This window comes from Mixophyes fleayi, chromosome 5, assembly GCF_038048845.1.
Source record: "Mixophyes fleayi isolate aMixFle1 chromosome 5, aMixFle1.hap1, whole genome shotgun sequence".
NCBI classification, from domain to species: Eukaryota; Metazoa; Chordata; class Amphibia; order Anura; family Limnodynastidae; genus Mixophyes; species Mixophyes fleayi.
This window is the reverse complement of record NC_134406.1, coordinates 61,595,793-61,615,311: the sequence shown is the minus strand read 5'-3', so window position 1 is coordinate 61,615,311 and position 19,519 is coordinate 61,595,793. Positions and strand designations below refer to the sequence as shown.

The window sequence follows — 19,519 nt, the reverse complement described above, 5'->3', positions numbered from 1 at the left end:
TTGTCGATTTTCGTGGCTATTGAAAATCTGTTATCGCTGCCATTTATCAATACCATTTTACCTGGGCAGCTGACTCATACCACTAGGGCTTAAGGCCTTACTAACAGCTCTACCAGGCCAGGCTAGCAGACCTGGGCTTTCATTTCCACTAATAAAAAAGTAATAATAATATTTGGAAGAAAAAAAAACTATTGGCGTTTGAAAATATGATTTATTCAAATAATACAGCAATTTTCATAATTTTTTCCGTTATCGTCATGCTGAGATGGTGACAACAGAACAAGGATTGTGGTGGTACTTGTACTGCTGCTTTGTGTTATATCCTAGAGTATCACAAATAACAGCTTTGCAGGAAGTTATAAAAGCTAAAAGACACAGAAGGAGTCTACTAAGAAGGAGCAATGTATATAGTAAAGGCTGCAGGTGGACATGTACAAGCCAATACAAATACTCCCTGGGCTATGCAACATCTCATTTACCCAAATTTGACTTTATACTAACAGCCTTCATTATATATCTATTTCTATAAGCTTGTTTACTGCTGTCTGCACAACTAAAACATCTGCTGGGATTACATACTGTAGTGTTTATACAATGGTAAGGCTTGTTTAAATAATATAGATTATGTACAAATACTATTAAACTTACCATAAATGTACAGCACTGTGGTTATTTGTTCAGTGACTCTGTATGGTAATTAGTAATTCAGCTTATACAAAGCTTTGTGGAACATAAACTTTATGTAAGTCGGGGGGGAGTCTCAGTAATTTAGAGTCATCTAAAAGTGGAAAACCCTCTTTAAAATATTACATACAGCATAAGGTGCAAATAAAATATCTCAACACAACAATTGATCTCCAGAAAAAAATGTACACCGGGGATCTCAACAGGACTATTATGACTATTCTGATATTTTTTACTAAAGGTACAAATCACCAACTCTGTCTACCGTACCCATCTGTATTTAAATCATACTTACCAACTCTCCCGGAATGCTCGGGAGACTCCCGTAATTCGGGTCGGTCTCACGGACTCCTGGGAGAGCAGGCAAGTCTCCCGCATCCCGCAACTGCCTAGCCTAAATGACGTGAATCGCATCATTTTGGCCATGCCCCCTGCGACAAAACTGAATTGTCATGGGGCGGGGCCAAAATTACACATTTGTTCACGCCCCGCCCACTATCACCCTGTATTCACGCCCCTCTCCCAGGCTACACTTGCCAAAAGTAGGCAAGTATGATTTAAATAACGCTCACAGCAAATTCACTTGATATTGTGACAATCTCTGCATATTAAGTCCTCCTTTGTTGACAAAATGTACAATATTCAGGTAATAGGGAATTAGTAATTAATCTTTCAAAATATTTGAAAAGTTAAACTGCCCTTTAAGAAAGATTCCCAACTGATTGTTACACAGTAGGGGCTATAACACCGTTGTTGTCTCACATACCTGTTTATTGATGAACATAGAAAAACAATAATGTCTCAGAAATTTGGGAATTGTTAAGTAACCCCCTCACTTCAAACTCAAAGTTTCATTATTCTTTCTAACACCTGGGGAAAGTGCAGGGCACTTTATTCGTCTTAAACTCCTTTTATATAATACACCACTGTCTATTTAATAAAAAAAATTGCACAGTGAAATTACAATCATTCTGTGTATTGTATGCAATTCTCACAATGAGCTCAGATTCCGTAGGCTTAGTTAATATTTCTTGCAGTGCCTATGGTCTGCATAGAATGCACAGCGTGTGATGTGATTACATTCACCTGCCCAGCTGCAACATTTCCAAGATTAGAACACACAACACAAGGACATTGATTAAGGGAAGAAAGAAGATAATAATATATATATGAACAGCGAAACAGCCTCCGGGAACACATATGCTCAAGTAATAGCAGACATACAGTATAGCAACACTAGGGCATTGATTGATTATTAAGTGCAAGTCTAGGAAGTCACGTTCCTCAGTCAGTCAGATGTAAAACATAAATCGAGAAGATTTTTCAAATGATTGCCCATGGACTTATAAGGAAACAGCAGGTTTGTGGTAGCTTGACTGGACAGACACAGATTAAAATCCAAAATTCATTAAAGTTTAAAGGCACAAATATAATTGCTACTGAGTTAAATGAAAACAAATCAATAATTATGGGTTTGCCTTTTACTGACTAACATCACAAAAAAAATGCTGTTTAATATTGCTGAGACTGTAAGAACTGATTAGCGTAATAAATAAAATTCAATAAAGCACTTTAGACATCATTAGTTCAATTCAAACCAACTTTATTAAGCTACAAATGCATGGCTATTATTATGCATAGTTGACTATGTGAAATCATTGACATGCCAAACACAACTATGTAAATGGGAATATTAAACAATCACTGTGTTTTGCACACGATCATTTTCATTCCTTATCTCAATAATAAGGAATGAAAGATCGTGATTATTTATCAAAATTGTTGCTTTGGAACAGCAGTTGTGATAAACTGCTGTCCCTGTGAACACACAAGTGTATCAACCTCCTAATTTCTCTATGGTGACCGGAGGGGACAGCAGGTAAGATTCAGTGAGGGATCTGAAGATCCTTCTACCACAATGCTCTCCCCATAGGCTTCAATGACTAATGCCATCTTCAGATCAGGCACAAGTTCCAACTTGTTAAATCACACAAAATAGCTGTCCACATAAAAACCTATGGGGAATGCTAATGCGTTCCACACAAGTGGGAATGCAGTAGAAATTGATATATGCTGCAATCCTTTAGTCCTAAATAGAGGGGATACTTAAAATTGCGGTGGTCTCCCAAAAACGGCACTTTTCGGGGGAATTAGGAGCGTGTTAAGTAGGCTCCTAAAGGTTTTAAAGTGTACTAAAAGTGTTGTTTAGTGGAAGTAGCAATTTTGTGGACTTACACAATATTCATCCTACAAGTTTACTGAGAACAAGATACATCACTATGGGTAATTTATGGAAGTATCTAGGTGTTGTTCAAATGCTGTTTTGTGATGTCTAGCATCTAACATAGTAACATAGTAACATAGTTGATGAGGTTGAAAAAAGACACCAGTCCATCAAGTTCAGCCTATTTTGGATCTCCTGTGATCCTGCATTTATATTTGAAATTGACCCAGAGTAAGCAACCGCCAATCTGTTTCAATTGTGAAAATCCCCCCAGACTCAATATTGCAGTCCTATTTTTACCCTATATCCACTACTATCCTACATTTTAATTAATGGTCGTATCCCTGGATACACCTTTCCGTTAAAAATTTGTCTAACCCTTTCTTAATCATATCTATTGAATCTGCCATCACAACCTTCCCTGGCAGTGAATTCCATATCTTCTTCATCATCACCATTTATTTATATAGCACCACTAATTCCGTAGCGCTGTACAGAGAAACACACTCACATCAGTCCCTGTCCCATTGGAAATTACAGTCTAAATTCCCTAACATACACACATAGACAGAATAGGACCAATTTGTTAGCAGCCAATTAACCTACTAGTATGTTTTTGGAGTGTGGGAGGAAACTGGAGCCCCCGGAGGAAACCCACGCAAACACGGGGAGAACATACAAACTCCTCACAGATAAGGCCATGGTCGGGAATTGAACTCATGACTCCAGTGCTGTAACGCAGAAGTGCTAACCACTACACCACCGTGCTGCCCTTACTGTAAAGAACCCCTTCCTTTGCTGGTTGTGAAATTTTCTGTCCTCTAACCTTAGGGGGTGACCGCATGTCCTGGTATCTACAGTAGCGCAAATAAATACACCTAGTTTTACAAGAAATTGCATGGATTTGTGGGCCAAGATTACAGCGCAAAGGTTGGTGTTGTCTGAAAGTAGTAGTTGTGGCGATGGGAGGATGTTTTACTGATATATCAGGAAGCTTTGGCCCATAAATGGACTTGCATTCTGTGGCTGGTCAGAGGTGTAAAACCCAACCATGTCTTTATCATTTTAATGGGACACCTTTTGCACCTTCCAGTCGCTCTTTTGAGGGAAAACAAATTTCCCAGTACACAATATCCCCTCGCAGTCATGATTCATTTAGGACAAAATCGGGGGGATTTAACTGTCCACAGACTGACTCCAAAATATTCCAAGGGGTCACTCCGCAGTGATGTAACATTGTGGATTTCTCCTCGCACCCCGTAGAGGTCTGCAGGATAAATGTCGGGGTACCGTAATACCCTGTAATGTGCACAGCTGCGATATTTGGCACCACATCGCGCACAACTGAATACCCCCCCAATGAGGCACATCACCCATATATATACGAGGGGTGGTCTTAATGACCAGAATGTGGCCATATATCATGAAATGTGCTAGTTGGACTAATAGACACACATGCACAAAACAGAAAAGCATCGATAGCCAGTATGTTAGGCAGCTGGTAAATGACTGGGACATGATGCTGCATAAAGTAACTACTTCCATTGTGAGTACGTGATGGCTACATTTTAGGAATGGCTAGATCCAATAGTCTCATTTTTAAAAATGATTAAATAAACACACTTATTTATTACATACACACCTATAAAATGTTGCCATTGTCTTTTGTTGTCTACTGACATAATCATAAAGAAATAATTTTTAGCTGAATTCCTTTGGTACCTTAACCAAAACATTTCTCCTATCTGTTGACATCTTGCACAGTGTGAACATTCAAAGTTTAAAGTTTCTACATTAAGATTACAGTCTAGTACAGTAAGGTATCCTTACTAACCACCCACTCATCTGCTTGCAGGGATGTCAATGACAAAACCATCAACATATGACTGCGGTATAAACGTGCATAGGGTTACCCAATGGGTACAGGCCAATAAGGAAAGGGTTAAACAGAAGCAGCATAACCAGAGGGTGTTTGACTTGGCCACAGGCAAAGAAGCAGCTTTCCTCCAGGACTGGATTCATTTTAGCTATAGGCAACCATAGGAAATAATGTGTCAGTCCGAGCCCAGTGCAGTGCAGCCTGTGGCTATAGCAGATCTAAGTGAAAATCAGGGCTGCCAATCAGAATACAGAAGTGGCTCATTTATTATACTGCAAAAGTCAGTGTGAAGACATCATACAAGAGGATATGCAGATTTTTACTGTCATAAATTATATATCAGCAACATAACAGTTATGTATAATAATGGTTTATATGGGATGCTGCACAAAAAAATAAACCAATATAAAATGTAGAATGAACACTATGGGGAGTTGGTAGAGATAGCGAGGCAGGATGTCCAGGTACCTGAGGAGGGGGGGGGGGGGTATATTAGACAGCAACACATGTCACAGTGAGAAAACAAAAATTATTTCAAGTGACAACACAAGTGCTAGACCCACCGTCAGCACAAGACCCCTGCCAGGTAAACCGGATTTTAATTACTCCGAGTGCAATTTACCCTTCAAACTTCTGCATCTACCAAATGTCAGTTCACAGCGTGCACAGGCAGCACAACCTATATAAGATACATATACACTTGCTAAATGTATCCATCATTATGGTGCACTAGTAACAAAAAAAATGCAAACACCTACCCGAGGATACTGAAGACCCCGAGAGACTGGAGTTACTGGATGCTGCCATGCTGGACACTTGTAGTGAGAGTGATGGAGGGGATCTCCTTTAGCCCATGTTAAAGTAGCAGATAGACACGCACTCTGCAGCTAGCCAGCCTCCCACTACTTGTCAGGCACTTCCTGCTCTGTCAGATGACGTGCTTTCTGCTTACATTTATTCTGCTCCCTGTCTTTCCAGGTGTCTGTGTGCTCAGTTATCCCACAGCCTTGTCACAGCAATGTCCCAAGCCTGCTGCTCAGCCTGGCAGAGGGGCATAGCCGGAGCCTCCTCCCACCCTGTATCTCAGCACGCTGAATACACAGGCACAAAGGCTGTGCTGGAGATAGCAGCCTGCAGGGAGCTGGAACCTGCCCTCTCTTTGCAGTGCCAGTCTTCAGCTAAACTCGTGGATCGGATCCAAATGGTGATATCTGTAAACATTGCACAATCTGCGTGGCACAGGACGGGGGAAATGGTTATTTGTGAAGGGATCGGATTTCAAGGAACGACTGTTATTAAAATGTGTTCATATACTGAATAAGCCACCTGATGAATAAATGATTATTGTGGCACAAAAGGGGAGAAAAACCTGATCTATCAGCAGTTGCAGGGGCAGAGGTGCCAACTGAAAATATTTATTTTACTCATAATTTTATAAAGGAAATATTAGCATCTTTACTGACACATTACTATGTTATAAATATAGTGGACTATAATGGAAATATGGATAGAAAGATTTGTCTTATGGATTGAAAGTAAGGGATACACAGCCTTATACATCATTTATGTGATACTTATCTGTATATTTCTTACTGGGAAGTGAAACTGTTATTTTTTGAACTGACTACATTAATTTACTAATGTTTGGCTATTTTGTTAGGTGTATTAAATGTGAACAGAATACTGACAAAATATCTGGTACATTTATTGGTCAAAGTAAGAAAAGATTGTCCGGTGATGTTGTCCACATTTAATGCCACCTGCCTCCTTAGGTACATATACATGGTACACTCTACAGCAGGCCTGTCCAACCTGCGGCCCTCCAGGTGTTGTGAAACTACAAGCCCCAGCATGCTTTGCCAGTAGAGTATTGATAGCTGGAAGAGAATGCTGGGACTTGTAGTTTCACAACATCTGGAGGGCCGCAGGTTGGACAGGTCTGCTCTACAGTCTGCACTGAGCAAAGTATTAACTTTTGAAATTTGAAATGCCCAGCTCCCCGGACCAAGCCAAACACTGCAACACCCACAATGGGAATCTCAACCGTTTCTTTACCCAGATGAATTACAACGGGCTGTGTTGTATAAATTTGAAAATATGGGGGATGTGAATTGGGACAATCTGAAAAAGATAGAGGAGTCTGTGGAGTACATTCATTTTAGATGGATTGACACAACCTAACCAGGATATATAATAGTGGCTCAGAAAATTTCAGTAGTGAAGTTGAGGTAAAATAAAAGTCTTCTAGTCTCTTTGATAGCAGTGTCTGTGGGTGCCTAGTGTCTGGACAGATTGTAGATTAAGTTTGTATAATAGTTTCAAAATTCCCTTATAATTTCTAGTCGGTCGTAGGGTGTGGAGCCATTGCCCACCATTTTTATTTCACCAGCCAGACCAAGTGCCCTCTCTTGTTTGAGTTTCTAGCCATTATTACTGATAGTGGTCTTATAGGCCTCCCCTGCAACCTCCTGTGGCTGCATTTTCTGTTTTCATTTACTTTTTAAAAAAGAAAACAAAATAAAGCATTTCATAAATGTCTTCAAAAGTTCTTAATGTCACAGTGCTGGTTGCAACAAGGAGAGAACATTGGGCTGGGGTAACTATCAGAGACACACCATGACTGGCCAAGCCACTTAGCCCTGAGAGGATGGGTCGAGAGGGACAAAGCTGACGTTTATGGGTTAGAGAAGGTAGAATCGTGAGAGACAAAGTCAAAAACAATGTTTTGGAGAATGTAGAATCATGAGGGATGAAGCCAAAGTCGATACAGGTGAGGGCTTTTAGCCCTAATTGGCTTGATCTTTAGCAAAGTGAAAAATAGTGGAGTTGTCAGTATAATCGATGCACTGCCACCTGCTGTTTGTAGCTGGTATTTCAGCGAATCCTCATGTTGCAGTTGTCAGTGTTGACAGTGCACTGCCACCTGTCATCTATAGCTGGTATTGCAGTGAATCCTCATGTTGCAGTTGTCAGTGTTGACAGTGCACTGCCACCTGTCATCTATAGCTGGAATTTCAGTGAATCCTCATGTTGCAGTTGTCAGTGTTGACAGTGCACTGCCACCTGTCATCTATAGCTGGTATTGCAGTTTATCCTCATGTTGTAGTTGTCAGTGTTGACAGTGCACTGCCACCTGCCATCAATAGCTGGTATTGCAGTGAATCCTCATGTTGTAGTTGTCGGTGTTGACAGTGCACTGCCACCTGCCATCTATAGCTGGTATTGCAGTGAACCCTCATGTTGCAGTTGTCTGTGTTAACACTGCACTGCCACCTCTCATCTATAGCTGGTATGGCAATGAATCCTCATGTTGCAGTTGTCAGTGCACTGCCACCTGTCATCTATAGCTGGTATGGCAATGAATCCTCATGTTGCAGTTGTCAGTGCACTGCCACCTGTCATCTATAGCTGGTATTGCAATGAATCCTCATGTTGCAGTTGTCGGTGTTGACAGTGCACTGCCACCTGCCATCTGTAGCTGGTATTTAAATGTGATTCTCACACTTAGCTCTCAAATTAGGGCCTCATATGTCCTATTCTGATTAGGCCAATAAATAAATACAAATGTGGGTTTTATATCCTGCAAAAAGCTTTGTTTAGAAAAGGTGGTGTTCCAAAGCCTCATTGGGTACCTCTCAAACAACAAATCCATAAAATACTCCCCCTTTTTTCATACCACTCTTCTGATTACTCCCATCTAAGTAAGTGGGGAGGAGTATGTAATCCCACCCATCTAGTGAAATTAACCAGCTCATAAGAGCCTGTTGAAATATTCGCCATCTGAAAGTGTATTGCCTAATTTTTGAAAAATGATAACTATTTGCTTTTCCGAGTAAGCCCTATCTCCACATGAAAGTGTATCTCTTGCAGCTTCTCGAGCCCTGATGTAAAAAAACATGCTGAGGATGATGCTCATTAGCACATTTCTATACTTGTTAAAAAAAGGTTTAAATAAACAAAGTGTGCCCCCACAAATAAGGGAAAAATGAAAGCAGAACCAGTGTTGATATCCTGAACTGGTTACAGCTAACGCATGAAGACAAACAGTCTGGTGTCTGTCTGCAAATGCTACAAACAGCACCAGACTATGTCAGCCTGGGCTGATTACACTGTGACAGGGTGACCCACAGAATGAGTGGGAGCCAGAGTCAGCCTGGTAAGCATGGAGATGAATTCCCTAAAGGAAAACTAACCATGTGCAGAATATCACCAGGGGTCATACCAAGCCCCTGGCTGGTAAACGTTGGGGTAATGTGTTAAAGTTAGAAAAACATTAGTATACTCTGTGAGACTACAAGTCATAGCAGCAATGAACTGCTTGAAGTTAATTTATACATTGGTTGCCAGCCCCAGCCTGGCATAGCCTGTGCTGGTTGCAGCATTTCCCAGGGGATGCCATGCTGCTTTGTCCCTTTGGTAAGCAGTCCAGGCTCTGAGTGCTAGTGGTTGTTTCACTTTTGTAGGGGGTGGGCAATATGATTTTTTCAAATTACTTATTTATTTTGTTTGTTATTTTACACTTTAAAATTCAGTTATCATCATCTTTACCTAGCTTTAAAGTGTTAATAAGGCTGGGTGCACACAACTGTGTTTTCATCCGATTATCGGGCCAATCACAAGATAAATGACTGGTTAGCCCGATATCACTGTAGTGAGTACCCTGCAAAATTCTCGTTCAACAATGGAACAATGTCGTTCCAATTCTGCAGTGTGCATGTACTCTGCAGAATTGGAACGACAAGTTAGCTGGTGTCCAGGGGTTTGGAGGTGCTGAGAGGGCTAAGTTGAGATCTGAGACAACTGTTGCAGACAACTGGTGCACTGGAAATGTGCACCTTCTTCATCCAGGGGTACACAATAGAGCAGCTTTGGGGGGCATAATCTCATGATTGTGTGGTGGTTACATGGATGCTGTGGTCTCAGCAATCACTAGAATACTAAATAATAGTGAGATGGGGCTGGTAAAGGTTTGAATTTGATTGACCACAAATATTCAGATATTGCTTATATATGCCTGTACAATGAGGTACTTTTAGCTGGCCATAATGGAGTGTTTTGTTTTAACTAAAGGGCCTAATCATTCAGGGTTTATTAACATTTTGCATTATAATACATTTTTGCATTTTCAAAACAACCCCAACTTTCCAGAAGCCAGCGAGAGGATAACAAAGCTGCAAGAGAGAAGAGCAAGAACAGGTAAGATACAATGGCACAATCTGTCTAAATTTGAATGCTGGAGAATACACCTGAACATTCATATTCAGGAGTGTTCCTATACAACTATATAATAGGGGGGGGCGCTGCAGCCGTATTAGCCTACGGTGGCCAGAACCCATTATCGGGCCCTGATAGGGACAGTGCTGGGGGTTTGGCCAGGTCCAGAAAGAACCAAAAATATGATGAGAGCAGACGAACATGTTGTTGATCCAGCTCCTTCGGTAAACTCATAGCATGCACAGAAGGTCAATATAAAACTAGGTCATCATAAGCATTTCACTGTGATAGGCATGAAAAGAAAAAATAAGGTTACCGTCCCTTTAAACACAAGCAGCCACAGAGAAGATGACTCAAGAGTGACTTCTTACTTTTCTCCCTCTGCACAGATTTCTATACCACAAGTAGCAGGAAATCACATATTTATTTACGTTAAATTAAAGTATGTCTGATTAATTTTCGATAACAACACACTGACCAGTGTCATGGGTAGATTCAGATTCTAGCTATCATTTATCTAGTGAAGGGGTCGACAATCTACCCCCAAGGGGTATATTTACTAAACTGCGGGTTTGAAAAAGTGGAGATGTTACCTGTAGCAAACAATCAGACTCTAGCTGTCATTTTGTAGAATATACTAAATAAATAAAAGCTAGAATCTGATGGGTTGCTATAGGCAACATCTCCACTTTTTCAAACCCGCAGTTTAGTAAATATACCCCCAAGTCTCTTCCAGGCACAGCTGTTTCTCTCCAGCACCAAAATATCAGAATATTTTGTTTTTGAAAATAAATAAATACAATTGTCACTAAGTTGATAGGTCCTCTTTAAATTTGAAGAGTCAAGAAAAGTAATAACTGATTTCAATAAGTAACAAGGGGTGAGAATAAATTTAAGAGTAAACTTTGCAATCAGTTACAGGTTTTAGGAGATGGAGATGTCATGGAGTATTGTTCCTGCCTTTATACCAAACTCTTAAACGTAGAGTGTATCTACATTTGCGGGGAATGCTGTTTTAAAGCTCTCCTCCCCTGGAGCATAGTACCAGCTATCATTGTTGGTAAGAACAGTGCAGTCCTAAAACAAGAACTCCCTGTGGGAGAATTACATTTAGTTCAATGGATTTCCCACTACACAAAGTAGGCAGGTGTGTCTGCAACTCAAACAGTTTTACTGAATTGCTATAACTAATGCTGAGTTTCATAGTTCCTGGAGGAGTTTTTCAATCAAAGGACTTTACAAGCAAATGTAATAGTATGTTTTACTTTTAGGACAATTACATATAACTAAAAATAAGAAATCCCATATTCATCAGACATGCGGGATACCCTTTTTCTGTATTACCTATGAGCAAATATCTATTCTAAACAGAATACTTAATATATTTATTTTATAATATCTTTATTTCAAGATAATTCCAATAAGAACATATCCCGCAGGTGAATAAGTAAACAGAATACAAAATAAAGAACACTTTAAACATCATGAATCCATTTGTATTTGCTTCTATATTATCTTGACTTATGACAGTTGTATAAGGATGTAATGAGAGTAGGGGAGGGTGGAAATCTCAGAACATAAAAATATACATATGGGGGGGTGACTTTAGGTACGTAGGGAAGGGTTAAGATGAGATGTATAATTCTAAAGAGTAGAGAGCACCAAGAGCTTACTCAATAAGTCACAGAGGAAAAGGTGACATTCTTATAACAATAATGTTTTCAGTGACAGTATTGGTGTATTGGTGTACAGGTGTCTGGAAGTTCTTCAAGAGGTTATAATATGGCTAATTTATCTCCTTTGTCGTGTATATAATTGGTATTTTTTTCCATTTCAGCTACGAACCAGACAGTTATTAACTGTATGGATGGGAGGTAGTAGAGGTGGCTTCAAAATGTATCTACTGAGCTTCTAGCACATACTTGCCTACTTTCTCCTTGCTTTTTCCGGGAGAGGGGCGTGACTGGAGGGGGTGGGGCACGGGCAAACACGTCATTTTGACCCCGCAACGTAAATGCCGTTTTGGCGCTGGGCCAAAATCACGCGTTTCACCTTGAATCGCGTCATTTATTTTTGGGCTGCCAGTAGCAGGATGTGGGAGATTTGCCAGCTCTCCCAGGAGTCCGTGAGACTGACCCGAATTTCAGGAGTCTCCCGGACATTCCGGGAGAGTTGGCAAGTATGTTCTAGCAGCCTGGAGTCCATGACCCGATAAGTTATTGGAGTCTTTACCACGGCGTGAGATGGCCACTCCTAGAAGAGCCGTCCCAGGACTCAGCCATGGCAGTTTGTAATATTTCTTCTACTAGTTTTTTGAATGTCTCACAAAAAGATAGATGACTTTGTACAAGTCCATGAAATGTGGTACTCTTGGCCACAACCTCACGAACATTTCCAAGAGAACAATTTACTATTAATTGGTATTGTAATCATGTTTTCTACTATTAGTTCCATCAGTTATTATTTCTTAAAACAAAAAAATACATAACTTGGCTCATATTTTAATTCCCCCCTCCCCATAGCGGCAGTCTCATGGATTAAACCTCTCCCTTCCCATCTGTATAAAATAAATAATTGTATTCAAACAGTAATTATATCATTAAAAATAATAATAGATTTTTTTTATGCTGTTAGGCATGTGACCCAACAAAAACTAGTCACTCAGCCCCAAAAGAAATGCAGACACATAGAAATTATTACAAATAGTAAGTCTGTCTTCCTAGGCCAGAGTTTAAGTGGTCTTTCCACAAATCTAGGCCTGTTTACACAGACAGTTAACAAATGGAAAGTTCCTCTATTGTAGCATGGCGATTATACTTTTTCTAAAACCTTTTAACCTAATTTACCCTTAGCAGACATAGGGGCATATATATCAAAGAACTAAAAATCCCTATGGCTGGCTAAAAAGGCGTTTTTGGTCCTAAACATAAAAGGATTACTGGTGGCGGTAGCACTGCTATAGGATTCAAAGATACAAAACAAGCACCGCGGCGGTACATGCACTTGTTCTGTTATTGCATCTCAGGAACGTAATGACAGAGGAAAATAAATGAATTTTTGACATGTACTAGAGATAAGTGTGTTGTGTACTGCACAGATTAAATTAGATATTATATTGACTTGTTAATATGTACTTTACTTACAGTGGATCTTGCTTTTTCTTTCCTGACCTGATTGCATTCAACAAGATGTTTGTGTGTCTCACAATTCACGTCAGTAATATAGTAATGGTAAAGAGTATAAAATATATAGTACAATATAGGAACTATTATGTTCTGAATAATAATATTGAGATCAAAACATGAAGAATATAGGATAAAAAATGTTTTAAAAGGGATTCAAATGTAAAGACCCCGTGGACTGTACAAAACAGTGAGTTCCAGTGAGTAGGGGCCGCAAAGCTGAAAGTTCAAGCCCACAATGTGGATCAAAGTGAGTGAGTGGGAATATAGGGAATCATAAATTGCTTCAAGTACCCAGGACTCTGGCTGCAAAGGACTTTGAATGCCACTAAACCAGTTTTTAAAGAGATTAGCTATTTTACAGGCAGGAATGGGGCTGATTAGTTAACAGCCTGGCTGCAGTATTTTGTACCAGCTGCAGTAGTTTTTCTGAGATACCCAAGTATTGCAGTTGTACAAGTGTGAGAACACAAATGTATATATAAGTATAGGAAGATATACTGAGGGAATCAAATGCTTGATTCTGGCTATGTTCTATAGATGAAAGAATGAGAATTTGAACATGACTGAAACCTGGGGGTAAATGTATCATACCCCGGTTTCTTCAACTCGCGGGAGTTCGGCGAGATGACAGCTAAAATTTAAAGCGGCGGTGCCTTGTAAAGGGAAACTTGCCTTTACAAGGCAGCGCCACTTTAAATTTTAGCTGCCATCTCGCTGAACTCCCGCGAGTTGAAGAAACCGGGGTATGATACATTTACCCCCTGATGTTTAAAATTAAAGCCACAATCAAGTGCAATACCAAGATTCTGCACATGATCAGAGTTTTGCAACTCCGATCCCCCAAGCTTAAGCCCAGTTGTTTGGTTCAGCTGCAATCTTGTTAATTGGCATTGCACATCTATCATAAGAACCTCTGTTTTATCAGTATTCAGTCTCATCCACTCCTAGATCTCAGCCAAGCAGCCATTTAGGGTTTGTATATGGTGCTAATCTGGAGCAAATTTAAGCGTCTTCAGCGCTTAAATTTAAAGCGGCGCTGCCTTGTAAAGGGAAACTTCCCTTTACAAGGCAGCGCCGCTTTAAATTTAAGCGCTGAAGACGCTGAACTCGCCGGAGTTGAAGAATCCGGAGGTTCATAGATTTACCCCCTGGTATTGGAGAGGACAGACCTGATAAGGCATATCAGGGTGTAGAGCCCAGATGCCTGTGGACTGTGCACCTGAACAGAGAGAGACCAGGTGACAAGGAGACAGTGTAGAGATTGTGGGTCAGAGGGACAAACCCCAAGACAAGGGTCAGCTCTGATGTAAACCTGGGAACCAGTCAATATTATTTATTAGCTGCACCTATGTGGTGTGCTGGAGGAGCAAATAAAGGAGCACGATTCCATTGAGAGATGGTCTGGTGCCCGTTCTTCTAACATCGGTGTTTTGTACTGCATTAGTACACCTGTGCCATCATGCTGCTGAATGTGTCAGTAAACCTGCATGTGCAGGGGCCATTTAACACATTAACCCCCACAGAGCCAGAGAGAGGAGAGGAGTTATCTTGAGAGGGACCAGAGAAAGAGGTAGGTGCATCAATGAGAAGCACTTACACTGCTGAGCCAAAGTAAAAGAGGCCACATTTTATTACTAATGCAGTTTTAAAAAAAATGGATTAGTACCATTCACATATTTATTATTTATTTTTTAGTCTTTATAATGTTTTTTAATATAGGACATACCAAACCTGCTTTATGCACAACAGAACAGACTTGATTCACTGCAGGTCTCTGGCACAAGAAGGGTTAAACTCCAAGGTGATTTATTGTAATAGGAGACTAAGCCCAGGTAATAGGAGACTAAGTGCTGGCCATCACTGGTCTTTGGCACCCAAAGGGTTGGTTTATGTGAAATGCTGCTAATTGTAGGTCAAGCAGCAATGGTTTCTGGCACACGTGGCGTTAGACTCCAGGGTGATCTATCTGTAATGGCTGCTAATCATAAGACTGATCTCAGGCTCACAGAGGGCTAGACTCCAGGATGAACTAGGTGCATTGAGTAGAAACAGGTTAATACTTCTGGGTGGCCTGTTCGTAGTTGGTGGGATTGCTGCCAGCACTAATTTCTGGTGAACAAAGGGTTAGACGCCAGGTTGATATTATACCACTGATATGTTTGTAGTTGGTAGTAATTGCTGCCAGCACTGATCTCTACTGCACAGAGGGATAGAATCAAGGGTGATATATTTGTAGTAGGTGTTAATTGATGCCAGCACTGGTATGTGGTACACAAAGGGTTAGACTCTAAGGCAGGCCTGTCCAACCTGCGGCCCTCCAGATGTTGTGAAACTACAAGTCCCAGCATGCCCTTCCAGCTATCAACAGGTTGTCTACTGGCAAAGCATGCTGGGGTTTGTAGTTTCACAACATCTGGAGGGCCGCAGGTTGGACAGGCCTGCTCTAAGGGCTAGATTTACTAAGCTGTGGGTTTGAAAAAGTGGGGATGTTGCCTATAGCAACCAATCAGATTCTAGCTGTCATTTTGTAGAAAGTACTAAATAAATGAAAGCTAGAATCTGATTGGTTGCTATAGGCAACATCCCCACTTTTTCAAACTCGCAGCTCAGTAAATCTAGCCCTAAGTCTAAGGTGATCTGTTTGTAGTAGGTCATAATTGTACTGGTCTCTGATACACAAAGAGGTAATACATTATTCCATTCTTTACTTCATCATTAACCTGTTCTCACCAGAATGTACATGGACATAAATTAAAGTGAATTTTTTTAACTGAATGTAATAAACATGATATTTATGATATATGGATTACAGCGGTATTCAAGCGTATCTGAGCTTGAATCCTATTATTTCAATCTTTTCTCACCAGCTTTAGATGGTGAGCAAATTCTGGAAATATGAATTTGCATGGTAGCTAAGTGGTTAGCACTGGGGTCATGAGTTCAATTCCCGACCATGGCCTTATCTGTGTGGAGTTTGCATGCTCTCCCCGTGTTCGCGTGGGTTTCCTCTGAGTTCTCATGGTGGATCCGTGGTTAGCACTTCTGCCTCTCAGCACTGGGGTCATGAGTTCAATTCCCGACCATGGCCTTATGTGTGTGGAGTTTGTACGTTCTCCCTGTGTTTGCGTGGGTTTCCTCCGGGTGCTCCAGTTTCCTCCCGCACTCCAAAAACATACTAGTAGGTTAATTGGCTGCTATCAAAAATTGACCATAGTCTCTCTCTCTCTCTCTCTCTCTCTCTGTCTGTGTATGTTAGGGAATTTAGACTGTAAGCTCCAATGGGGCAGGGACTGATATGAATGAGCTCTCTGTACAGCGCTGTGGAATAAGTAGCGCTATATAAATAAATGGTGATGATAATGGTGATGATTTGCCCGTGGGCCTGAGAAAGTAAGCAATTGAATAGGCCTTATCACATGCTTGCCTACTCTCCTGGAAGACTTGGCATCTTCCAAGATCTTGGTGGAGGCGGGGCTTAATTACGCAATCATGCACATCCTTAAGTCCCACCCCCGCTATATAATGCTGTGAATTTCCTGCACTTATCACATGGCAGTAAATCATATGACTAGCACTCTTGAAGCACTAGGCCATCCCCAACACCCTTCCCTTCCCCGAAAACACTCTTGCACTGTCATATGCACCTGTGGAAACACCTGTTGATGTACCTCCCAACATTCCCAGCAGTAGGGCCAAACGTCCTAGCTGTTGGTACATTTGGGAGGTATATTTATGTATATGTTGTCTGTTCATATATGTGTTTAAGGTTTAGTTGTGTGTATGTTTACTTTCATTTTATTTATCATGTACACTGTATCTATAATGTATAGACATACAGTTCTTACCTGTTGTAGTCTTTTCAACAGCCCTCGGATATGTACAAAATTAGCTTCCGAAACGCCATCTTTACGGCTTCTCTCCACCAGTATTTCTGTACCAGGAGTGTAATGCAGTTTATTGATTTGCAGGAAGGCTTTGGTTAAAGGTATTATAACACTGTTACAAAGATACAATTACCGCCACTGACGATCAGTATAGCTGCTATGTAGGAATTGAATATTTAAAGTGAGAAAATCTGCTACTGTGAAGCTTATACATTAATGTTAGACTGGGTTAATATTTAATATTTAATATTTAAATGGAAAGAAGCATTAAGGAACAAACAAAGTATCTACACTTACAGTGCCTCGATTACTAAGCGCACTTGAGGCAGATTGCAAAATGCCTTAATTTTGCACATGTGTACTTAGAAGACCACCCAGTGTACATCAAGGTACATGCTGCATGGAAAATATTCAATGAGAGCTGCTGTCATGCTGCCTGTTGGTGCTCATGCTGATGCAGAGGGCATGGTTATAGACTATAACTATAACTTATCAGTCTACATTGACAGAATGGGGTACTTCAGTACTTTTAGGGAAGAGTAGAACTGCCACTGACCCAACCTCTCTCCAGGCTTTTTATGTTCTCTCTGGCTGTACAGTTGGTACTATGAAAGGACTGTCATACTGGTGTCAGCATAATCCAGGGGTAGGCAACCTGCGGCTCTCCAGGTGTTGTGCCACCTATCTGCTGGTTATCTACTGGCAAAGCATGCTGGGACTTGTAGTTTCACAACACCTGCAGAGCCGCAGGTTGCCTACCCCTGGCAGAGTCCCTTATTTCAGAAGGGATAAGCACAGACTGCATTAGCGCAGTATGTAATATTGGATATTAAAGTCAGAGGACAAATTGAGTGGAGAGAGAGTTTTGGGAATTGTAGGCAACATGGGAACGATGTGAGCAAGTATGAGAAGCAGCATGTGTGGTGGTGGAGATTGTGATTGATGTCTGTACTGTTAGGAGAGGTAATATTTGCCAACTTTCCCTTATAACTAGGGACATTCTCATGTTTAACAGGTTTGTCTCTGACTTGGTGCAGGTAAACGGGATATTGGGTAACACCTGATGGGTGCAACTGTTTTAGGCAGGAGGGCAGCAGATGAAGAGAATCCCAGACATTGGCAAGTCTGACTATCTTGTATAATTTCTGTATCTGATTGTGGCTTCTGGAAGGTCTGCACCTGGTAGTCTTTTTCATTATAATGTGTACAGTGACTTATAAGCATACTTGCTTACTCTCCCAGAATTTCTGGGAGACTCCTGAATTTCGGGGAGTCCTCCCGGACTCCCGGAAGAGAAGGCAAAGCTCCCACATTTGCCGTAATCGCGTCATTAAGCCCCGTCCCCGCTATTCAATGCCATGAATTTTGGCTATGGTGACGCGACGTTGTCACCAGGTCCCCTTCTACCCCCTACCCCTTGACACATGGCAAGGGTTTGGAATCTTGAAAGTTGGCATGTATGCTTATAAGCCTGTTAGAACATTCCTAATCAGATGACAATCTTAAATACTTCAAATGCAGAATTACATTATGACCATGTTCACAGGTTATGTGTCAGGTTGAGAGTTGTAGAAACAATATCTATGAACCATATGTGCGAAGTGTTGGCCCTTTGGCAGTGTTTTCAGATATTGGCAGATATGGGAGGGCCATGTACAGGAAATGGTTTGTGTCCAAGGTTCCCACATACTAATATAAAAATCACCTATCAATGAAATTTCTCAATAAAATATTGCCAGGACAGCTGAACGAAAGTCATCTGATCTGCATTATTGGCCCAGAGTGGTGAGGATTAACTTATTACTTTGCCTGGCCAGTCTCAGGGGATTTGGGCATGTGTGAACCAGCTAGCTGGCTCACAAATGTGGAGTAGAACTGAAAGGCCAGATAGAACTAATAAAAATAAATAAACAAAAAATCCTAAAAAAATAATAAATAACGATTTTAAATGAAAATATTTAGAAAATATTAACCATTGAAAAACTATTTATTCAAAGAAAAAAATTGCAGGAGGAAGCTATCGCTGGAGAACCCACTTGATTTACAGAGCAAAGCCCTACCATTGGAGAAAACACCAATTTCCGTCAGCCATAGGGATTGCCATCCTTTGATAAATATGTCCCCAAGACTCCAGGACGTTTCTGCCACTTTGGTTTAGTATACATATAAATATAGAAGCAATTAACATATTTCTGTAGTTATCAGTTAATTTGGTTTCTGTGAGTTTTTTTAATTTTTTATAGAACATTTTCAGTAGAAAAATATATTTCCAAGGCAAAGCCCCTCCAATTCCAGTGTGATCTGGAATCAACAATGATATTGTATTTTAAATATTCTCTGCAAATGCAATACAACAATACAATAAAAACGGATGCTGATAAATGCATAAGAAAGTAGGGCTGGCAGAAACATTTTCACATGCAAACAACTGTAAGAACTTTACACAAGT

At 40.6% G+C, this 19,519-nt stretch overlaps 1 protein-coding gene across 3 annotated transcripts in view; it reads right to left on the bottom strand.

The window, feature by feature from the left end:
* Positions 1–5,895, bottom strand: part of CHN2 (chimerin 2) — a 260,121-nt gene extending 254,226 nt beyond the window's left edge. For 2 of the 3 annotated variants that reach the window (XM_075212291.1, XM_075212290.1), the window contains exon 1: positions 5,546–5,892. Coding sequence is in view for 1 of the 3 variants with exons in the window: in XM_075212289.1 (XP_075068390.1) it covers positions 5,546–5,594 (49 nt within the window). In the remaining 2 variants the exon portion in view is untranslated. Of the gene's footprint in view, positions 1–5,545 lie in introns of all 3 variants that reach the window. The other variant, XM_075212289.1, reaches the window with a different exon arrangement.
* Between the last annotated feature and the right edge of the window lie 13,624 nt (positions 5,896–19,519).